This window comes from Sceloporus undulatus, chromosome 9 (genome assembly GCF_019175285.1).
Source record: "Sceloporus undulatus isolate JIND9_A2432 ecotype Alabama chromosome 9, SceUnd_v1.1, whole genome shotgun sequence".
NCBI lineage: Eukaryota > Metazoa > Chordata > Lepidosauria > Squamata > Phrynosomatidae > Sceloporus > Sceloporus undulatus.
Genome location: NC_056530.1, coordinates 17,204,512 through 17,214,620, shown reverse-complemented (window position 1 = coordinate 17,214,620; position 10,109 = coordinate 17,204,512). Strand labels below are relative to the sequence as shown.

The window sequence follows — 10,109 nt, the reverse complement described above, 5'->3', positions numbered from 1 at the left end:
CGCCTTTAATGGTCTGATAAGAACCCAGAGAGGATTCACTGTCCCATCAACATCCAAGGGACTAAGCATCGCTAGAGAAGAACTGGAGATGATCAGAGGTGAACACCACTTTCTGTATCAGGAGGAATTAAAAGGTAGTTACAATTCCTAAATAAGTCAGCTCTGAGTGACTAATAAGTCTTCTTTTCTTTCTGGAAATTGGCTGTATAATGTGGACCAGCAGCCCCATGGTGGCTGAGAACAATAGAACTGCTGAAGGAGAGAGAATCCCACATCCGCCTGGGCAAAGAGGAACAGAGACCTACAACTTATTAATAGTTAACTATATATATTTTTTCTCTTTCCCTGCTTCATCTCACCAGCAGCAATGACCCAGCACAAAATTAACCATGAATGTGCTCATAGAACTGAGGTTGAACACTGCTATTATCATGATGTAGTTGATGGTGGAATGGGGCCAAACTGTCATGGCCCTCATACCTTTTGGAGCGGTGTAAGTGACATAACTTTAAAGACATTAGACAAAACCGTCTCGGAATGCATATCAAAGAGGTGGATTGCAAAAGCGTCTCTGAGAGGTTGCACAACTATAGCAATAGCAATAACAAGCACATTTCTATACCGCTTATCAGTGCACTTAAGCACTCCCTAAGCAGTTTACAAAGTGTAAGCTAATTGCCCCAACAATCTGGGTACTCATTTTAGCAACCTCGGAAGGATGCAAGCCTGAGTCATGATGACAACCTTTCCACAGAGCACCATCTTGGTGCTGCGCAACATGGATGTCAGCATGGCATGTGCCGTATGACGGGCATGCACCTGGTAGAAAAAGAAGGGATTGGAGTGTGTGAATGCTTAGCCCTCCTGCAGCCCTACCACGCATGCAGGCCAGCATAAACTGCCGGTCTCTCGAGCCCACTAGTCAGCATAGCCAGTGGTGAGGAATTCTGTGAGATGTAATCCAACAACATCTCAAGGACTGTACGATTCCCTTCCCTAGCCTTGTGTCTTTGAAATATGTTATATTTACAATTCCCAGAGGTATCCATCTGGTTCTGGCAGAGGCTTATGAGAATACTGGGGAACACTAAATTGAGGAAGACTGTAATAGAATGACAACTCGGGGTTTCTAGTGTGAAGACAATCTGACCCTTTCCCTTTGGCCCATCCCTGCAGCATTCACTACTTCCTTTGCTATATATTCTTATTAGGTACTAAATAGTTCTACTTTTTTCCATGTCTAGCAGTTATTAAGCAGGAATTAAGACCTGGGCCTCCTAATCCAGGGACTACACCTCACTGTCTCAAATCTAACCTTTTTAAAGCTACAGTATATGAGAATAGCAAAACCTTCCACTTCTGCGGCTGAACATTGCCAATTCTATGTTATTACCTGTTTTCCTGGCCAAGTCTATCCATTATTATTACTTTCTTTAAAAGAAAAATTACTGTCTAGTTGGACATCTGTCCCCCGTGATTGCCAGGGATTGGGCATGGCTACAGTGGGTCAGTTAAAGCAGGTCGAAGGACAATATATTCCAGCCAAAATACTCCAGCCCAAATTGGATTGACAAATGGACCTATTCATTCCTATTTAAGAGTCCAGGATCTCTCCGTGCTTTCGCTACCTGGGTGAGCATGTATAAAACCCCCACAGACTGTAGGAGGTGATCATGTGTGCAACAGGGACCTGTATCACGAATGTTCTGGAGATTTGTTTTGCAGACGTTCATGGGAGGCTGGTAAGTTTTGCTTTTGCAGCTAGAGTGAAATGATCAGAAGTATTCTTATTTGCTTGCAAAAACATCCATATTTCTATTCTTATGCTTTATCGGTCTTTCCAGTAAGAACTGCTATAGTGCAGTAGTTTCATTTGTGAGGAAGGTTCAGGCTCAAATCTCCATTTATCCATTATACTACTCAAGCGACTTATGAATCAGTTGTGCTCGCTTGTTTGAACTTGCATCAGAAGGTTGTTGGATAGATAGTGTGGGAGAGTTTTATTTTGTTTACACCTACGTACAGTGCACCCCTGCTATCCATGGGGATCCATTCTGGATCCCCCCATGGATAGTAAAAAACACGGGACCTTAAGTCCCATTCTTCTCAATAAGCGCATGCTCCCACTTGTGCTGCAGCATGTGCATGCGCCCATTCAGAAAGCCAGGGCTTGCTGTTTGCAGAAGCTGAAATGGTGGATGGTAAGCCCACACTTGGTGTGGGCACACCATAAGTAGAAATTTGAAGCCACTGAATGTGTTAACCACCTTTTTATCATGTGGCATCAGTGAACCTTATAAATCTGATAATAGGTTTTAATGCTGCCTAAACATTTTCAAAGTGACTTTTACAATATGAAATCACAATAACTTACTAATTCTTAGGATCTGAACAGAGTTGCTCTCATAAGAAGTTATGAAGAGGTTGGGAATAATGAGAGCGTACCTCCCTTTGGTTACAAACTTATTGGCACTGGGTGAGTACTGTATATCCCAACACATTTTAATGAGGTTTTTTCTCTTGCCAGAACTTTGAAAAATTAAGTTTTTGCATACAGTTTACAGAATTGCCACTCTTGAAAGCTCTGTTATTATATTATTTTTTACTTGAGCTGTTAGGGGTGAAAAAAACCATCAAAAGAAGCCTGCCCAAGTCACCCATAATAAAAATTGTTTCTGAATACTATTGCTTCAGAATAAAGGGCTAGCTAAAGGTATCAGCCCTGTGCATGTGCTGTAATGGGCAAGACTGATGGGAGCTGTAGTCAGGCAGCATCTGGTGAGTCACAATTCCACACTCATGGGCCCTTTCAAACTACATAAATATAGCACTAAGAGCCCACTTAAACTGGCAGGGCTTCATCAGATGAAATCCTGGGGTGTTTAGTCTGGTGAGATCCCTGAGCACATTGGCTGAGAAGTCTAAATACTGCCCTCCTCCCCAATTACAAATCCCAGGATTCCATACGATGGAACAATGGCAGTTAAAGTGGTATATGGTGCTATATTTGTGCAGTGTGAAAGGGGCCATGATCTAAGTCTTACTTAGGTGTGATGCCTCCCAGGCTCAAATCCCAGAGAAGACTTGACTAAGGAACCAAAACCTTAGGAATTTATCACACAGGAAGAATTTCTTTTAATTTCGAATGAAAAGAAAATAGGGCCAGAACGCAGTCACATGAATTTGCTAGTTCAGCGAATTTACGTGAATTTGAATTGTGTTCAAACTGACTTCCCATTGCCTGAAAATAGCATGCCATTGCCTGAAATTGCATGTGATCACCTCTCAGGCAATAACGTGGAACCCCATGATTGAGTTCAGACTGATTTCCCATTGCCCAAAATTGCGTGTGGTAGTCTATCACTCAATAATGTTAAACCCCATGATTGCATTTGGATTGCCATTGGATTATACTTCCAATTTCCCTTGTCTGACAACGTCCATAGTCTTTATATCATAGTATTACAATAATCTGCCACTGGGTAGGAGTCAGCTGTCAGCTATGTAGCTGTGGGAGGATGTTAACTCTTTTCACTAATGTTCTTCTAACTTTAGCATTACAGGTGTTGCCATTGGAACAAGTAGCTGATGCAGGTAAGTTAAACGTACAAAAGTCTATATCAGTGTTTCCCTCTTTCTTTTTCTTGCCATTGGGCAGCCCAGAATGAAGTGGTGTTAATAGCTGACTAGGCTTCATTGCTTCAACTTGCACATGTGGATAACTTTTTTTAATGCACTCTTGCACTGAAATTATATGTATATGTGTGTGTGTGTGTGTGTGTGTTGACCCTGAATAGTATGGGGCTGGACAGATAGGTGGCATGCAGCTGCCCCTTTACTGCTGGATCGGTGCCACAGCAACCACATGCTGCGGCACTGATCTGGCCTCTAGAGAGCACAAAAAAGGAGCCAGAAAAACTAGCTCCTTTTTGGGCCCCGTAAAGGGCATCATAGCCACGGCAGTGCTGCTTTGTGATGCCATGCTGTCCAGAAGGGCGTGTGAAAATCAGGATGTAGTGAGGTGGAGTCACAAACATCCAGCATGTGAACGTCGTGCTGTGGCTCCGCCAAAGGCTAGCACAAAGTGCCGGTCTTTAATAATAATAATAATAATAATAATAATAATAATAATAATCTTTATTTCTATCCCGCCTTTCCACGAAAGTGATCAAAGCGGCTTACAAAAATACAGTTAAAACATCAGTATATAAAATTTTAAAAAGACATTACTAGGGGATATAAACAGGAAATGGAACATGGGACGAAACAGGAAATGGAACATATCACATACATCAGGGGCTAAATAAGCGACAATATTAACAGAATGTGGGGTCAAAAAACAGAGAGCGAGGGGCTGAACGAAAAGAAAAACACAATTAGCTAAAGTGAAAAAGCCAGCTGAAATAAGTATGTTTTTAATTGTTTCTTGAAAGAAACTAGTGATGCAGAGGAGCGGAGCTCTATGGGAAGCTCATTCCACAGTGAAGGGGCAACAACAGTAAAAGCCCTCTGTGAGGTCCTTACCAGATGAGATTTAGGGACCTCTAACAGATTTGAGCCCCACAATCCCCAGTATTCCTACCTACTATTACTTCTGGTTTTTATTGTCTTGTTTCCTCTTCAGACACACTGCTCTACCCTTTTGGTCCTAAGTATCAAGACAGAAGCACCCCAAAAGCAGACGATGGAGCATCTCCCCAAATCTCAGTCTCTGAGTACTTCTACTTTTATGGCAAGAGATATCAGTCCCTTTATGTAAGTTGCATTCTGATGTTTTCCTGTGGTTTTATTTTATCTATGATCATAAGGGTTGCCAGACTGAAAACTGGGGAAGGCTCCTGTACTTTTGATGGTTGTGTAGAAGAGGGAATAGCATGTGTTATTGGTTGCACAACCAGGTAAACAAACACCACTGCTGAAAGCGTCCCATTTGTTCAACCACTAAAGGGTACAGAAGCCCTCTCCAGATTTTACTCTGGCAATCCTAATTCGAAACACAGAGAATTAAATTCATCCTATAGTCCAAAAGTGGGGAACAATGTAGATCCTCCCAAGGTTGTTTTGGAATGGAATAGATTGAATCCTTGGCCTTCATATGGCAAAATTTAGTTGCAGGTACTATTTGTGTACAGTATATGATTTAGCATTTAGTCATGAGAAGCTACTGCCTGCTCTCTCCCAGCAACAGGTGATATACCTCAGTGACTGTTTTGTTCTGAGTAGGTGAAAAATGGCAGGGAGGAAAATTCACTGTTCCATTCCCACAGGTGAACAATAACGGGGTGGTATCATTTGACAAACCCGTCAGCCAATTCACTCCTGATCCTTTTCCCCTGACCGATGGCCGGGCTTTCGTGGCCCCATTTTGGGCTGATGTGGATAACCGCATCCAAGGTGAGGTGTATTACAGGCAGAGCCAAGACAAGAGGCTGTTGCAGAGAGTCACAGCAGACATCAACGCCTACTTCCCAAAGGAAAAGTTCATTGCGACTTGGGCCTTCGTGGCCACCTGGGACCGAGTGGCTTTTTACGGATCCTTGTCCTCCAAGGTAGGATTTTTTGAACCGTTCTCAATGGTGGACTGCCAGTAGGACAAATATTAGAACTACAGCGATCTCCCTGACCTGGATGGCTGCAAATATGACAGCGCTGACTATTCCTCATTGAAGACAACCTGAACATGAGTAGAAAATAAAGATATAGCCATGTTAGTCTGTATAATCAATATATATAGAGATTTTTATAATGCCTTTAAGACTAACTGAAAGAAATAAGAAGTTCTACTTAAAGTCATAAAGGTGTTATAATATTGCTCTCTATATTGAACATGAGTAGTTATACATGTTTTAAATAGAAAAGCTTAAACTGGGGAAAAGCTGAGCATCCCCTATATGAGTTTGGAATAAAAGCATCAAGTTTGAACTGGGGAGACACAGGTTTTTTTCTTCCTTATATATCAGATAGATAGATAGATAGATAGATAGATAGATAGATAGATAGACAGATAGACAGACAGACAGACAGACAGACAGACAGACAGACAGATCACTTGAAGTACTATGTACATTGATTTTGGAGCTGTGGGAAGATTTGACTCTCTATTGCACATTTTTTGCACACTTCAGAAAACTACCATGGCTTCAACGGCAACAGAAAAAAATGTGATAGGGGCAAAGAAGGAAAGTGGGGTTGTGGAGTAAGGTCTTCAACAGCCATAAATAAAAACAGCATTCTCCACATGCAAACTGAGTTCTGTTCCATGTTCTATGCTTAATTTTGTTTCTCTGCAATCTGGCCTGCATTTAATATGCCATAAATCGTGATTAAATGCCTTTTTAAGACCGTAGAGCTCTCAGGACACCATGACCAGATAACTGAGTAGTTCTAACAGTTCTGCTTGCAAAAAGTAAAAATAATGAAACAAGGGAGACATCAGGAGGGAGCACTGATTTATTCCTTCTCCAGTTTACTGCGGTGTCAAAGGGAAAATGAAATTCACTGTAGCCAAAATGACTGATTCCACTCTCATCATGCAGAGCTTTTGAAAAGTTCCTTTTTGGACTTGTGGCTGGCATCTTCAGAGAATGCCAGCCACAGAAGCTGGTGAGATGTCAGGAATAAACTCTTCTAGAATGTGGCCACAGAGCCTGAAAAAACCACAAAAAGTCATAGTAATAGTTATGGCATCAAACAACTAGCAAAATTTAAAATTATACCTTTAAGTTGTACTATCATGCACACAGCCTAGTGCATTTACATATGCATTGTTTCATGTGGTTGGAGTGAAAATTTGGTGAAAGGTGATGTTTTTAAAGAATTTTTAAAAATGTTTTTTTTTAACAATTTAAATTTTAATTAAAAAAAAACCTGGGGACTCTCTTTTCTCATCCCACTGAGCCTCACCCCACTCACCCCATCTTTTCGGCATTTTAAAGGGACACAGATGGGCACCAAAGCCCATTTCTGCCCAAAGGCAGATGTTTGAGGAGCAGTGGTCTCATCCCCTCTTAAGGTGTCAACTGATGCGGTCTGCACCCCTGCACCCTCCTAGTGGACAGAATCGCATTCCTCATAGCATCTGCAGTGAGCAATATGCAAGATTATGGCACAGCCAAAATAAGTGTCCTATCCTTGATGGGATAAGGCCCCCTTATGGGTTGCTATTGGATGTTATCGAACACCAAATGCCACACTTAGCTTGCCAATTCTGAAGTACGGAAGCTTCCCATTCTTGAAAATCAGCAGGCTAAGTGTGGCTGGGGGACAAGTTATACTCACCCGGCAGCATTGGCAGCATTTTGGTATGCAATAACACTCAGTAGCAACCCGTAAGGTGACCTTATCCCATTGGGGATAGGACACTTATTTTAGGTGTATGATAATCTCCCAAGTTGAGAGGGAAATGGATACAGGACTCAGGAAGAACTGTAGAGCAGATTGCATTTCTATTCCCAAACATGTGCTATCTGAAGCAGTTGCCTTATAGGAGGGCCAGATGCAAAGAAGAGAAATTTAGTCAGGATTTGAGATGTCAGCAGTTATTATAAACTCGTAATAGGGAACTGAATATTAGTGGCATCTATTCACTGTGCATATGTTACCTGTTCTGTATAGGTGAACACATTCCAGGCTGTTTTAACCTCCAATGGTGAACTGTCTTTTGTTATACTGAACTACCAAGACATCCAGTGGATATCAGGGCAGGCAAGCGGTGGGGATGTTCACACTGGTTTGGAGGGCACACCTGCTCAGGTAGGTTCTACCAAAAGAGACATGTTATAGATGATGCTGATCTCTCCACTTCATATGGATGTGTCCCTTCTTATGCTGTCATTAACGACAAGTGCTGGATTAGGTATAAGAATGACCAGATTATATTATTTGGCCGTGAGGATAGAAGCAGGTAGAGAAGGTGACCACTGTATGAAAACAGTGGTTTGGCAATTAACCAGTTATGTTCCAAACATAAGGAAAGTATTTGCATTAATCAATAACCTTATTATTAGGTGCAATGGAGGCAACTAGCTCAGTTGGCAGATATTCTGGAACAGCAATGGCATATTCTCAGCCATTTCCACAATTCATAGATTCATGGAATTATAGAATTATAGAGTTGTAAAGGACTGAAAGGTCCAATCCTCTACTATCTCCAACCCCTTGCTATGCCATCCAACTTCTGTTTAAATACCTCCAAAGAAGGAGAGTCCATCATGTTCTTAGGCAGCCCATTTCATTTTCAAATAGGCCTTTCATTTTTATATTAGATTACCTGCTTGTGCCATTTCACAGCATCTCATTGTTTGTTACATGGCTGAAAGAAAAGAAGTGCTGGCTAGTTGACCATCTGTTCTGGAGACTACACAAAGGAGAACTCTCAAGCTGAAGCCATGATTCTTTTCTCTCTCTCTCTCTCTCCTTTCCCTGTCTGTCACATCAGGCTGGATTTAACAGTGGAGATGCTCACAACTACTTCAACATCCCTGGATCATGGACTCAAAACATCATTAACATCAGCTCAATGAGTAATATCATGGACCCTGGTCGCTGGGTTTTTGAAGTGGATGTCTTTGCAGTGCCCAATGGCTGTGTGTATGGAGGTATGTTAAATGCTCCCCAGTGAGATCAGAGGACAAACCATGAAGGATCCAGCTAAAAATTTCCCCATGCATCTGAATGAAAAATTCAGAGCTTAGAAGCAAGTAGCTACAACTACTGAGTCAGCTGTAATAATTCTCAGTAGGGAAAATATAGCTACCTTTTATTATGATGACAGCTGAACGCAGGGTAACTTTACTCTTTGCAATGGGGGCATAACTTTAACTTTTTAATTACTTTTATAGCTAGTATAGCCTCAATAAACTGTAAAGAAGAAATAGAGATTGTCCAAATGATGGCTTACATTGTGCCTTATGCTTCTGCCCTGTGCTCTCTTGTGCATATTTTGCACCATGCAGTGTCCAGTTATTGTTATTTAACAACATATTAATTACAATTAATTAACTAAACATAAGTTTTAGTAACTATCAGTTACTTTTAAGAAGTGCGAAGTAATGAGTTGCTTATTAAACCTGCAATTCTAAGAGCAGCTAATTACTTTGTGTAGGAGGCTTATTACTTTAGCTGTAATTCTTTACATAACTTTCCATCTCTGCAAAATTTGTTAAGGATTAGCATAATTAAATATAAATATACTCTGTCCCTGCATGGTGGACTGTTCCCCAGCAGTCCTTTAAACAGAGAACTGTTCTCCACAACGTAGTTTACATGGTCACCCTAGGCATATCCATCTTATTACTAATCAGTTGTCACAGCTCTGTCTTCCTATACCTAAGAATAGTGAGTGTTTGTACAGATGAGGTTTAACATGGCTCTTTTCTTTAACTAGGAAAATGCCTCAGGCTAAAAAGGTCATTTGTAAACCAATATGGTCCAACATCTATGGTCACTCTTGTGGTTATATGACTTGTGTTTTTTCTCCTAGCTAATTTCCTACCAGCCAGTACCAGCTTCTGGATGGAGTCAGCCTGTGAGAAGAAGTGCCAGTGTGCATCAACTGGGCATGGGGTGACATGCCAGACCAAGAGCTGTGCTACAGATGAAGTTTGCCAATCGTCTTCCTGGTATCATGTATGCCAGCCTTTCCATCGGTAGGCACGGGGGAGAAACTCATTGAGTTCACATTTTTAAACAGGACTTACTTCATTTCACACTTTTTGGAACCGATATGTTAAGTGAAATCTTAGCTGCCCACTGAAATTCACACCTCTGAATTTTGTGATGCAGTTGTTGCGTTATAGACTTTGTGTTATATACATATTGTATATGTATTTATGAATACTTTGTCTTGGGACAAAGTATTCCTAAATACATAACGGGTGAAAATAACATTAAAAGTGCATTGTATTAAAAAAAAAAACTGCTTGCAAAAATGATATATTTGACAAAAATGGAGAAATTAAAAAAAAAGCAAAAATGTGAATATATATTTATATATATATATATATATATATATATATATATAGTTTGCATACAAATTTTTAAAAAGCCACCAAAGTTCTTGTTAAACAAAGGTAGAGCTAGAAAAAGGGAAGCCAAAACTGACAGATTTG

At 40.8% G+C, this 10,109-nt stretch overlaps 1 protein-coding gene across 1 annotated transcript; it reads left to right on the top strand.

Annotated features, from left to right (window-relative positions):
* The first annotated feature begins 2,191 nt into the window (after positions 1–2,191).
* On the top strand, positions 2,192–9,651 carry LOC121915503 (alpha-tectorin-like). The gene is made up of 7 exons (XM_042439817.1): positions 2,192–2,201; positions 3,556–3,594; positions 4,574–4,755; positions 5,268–5,549; positions 7,615–7,752; positions 8,438–8,597; positions 9,482–9,651. The coding sequence occupies exons 1-7, from the start codon at positions 2,192–2,194 to the stop codon at positions 9,649–9,651; spliced, it is 981 nt and encodes a 326-aa protein (XP_042295751.1).
* Positions 9,652–10,109: the final 458 nt, after the last annotated feature.

What these genes read in the sequence shown, in the direction of transcription:
- LOC121915503 (XM_042439817.1), top strand. An exon ending in GGAACAAGTAGCTGATGCAG is followed by an intron (nt 3,595 to 4,573) that starts GTAAGTTAAACG and finishes CACAATCCCCAG; the next exon opens with TATTCCTACCTACTATTACT. An exon ending in ACGGATCCTTGTCCTCCAAG is followed by an intron (nt 5,550 to 7,614) that starts GTAGGATTTTTT and finishes TGTTCTGTATAG; the next exon opens with GTGAACACATTCCAGGCTGT.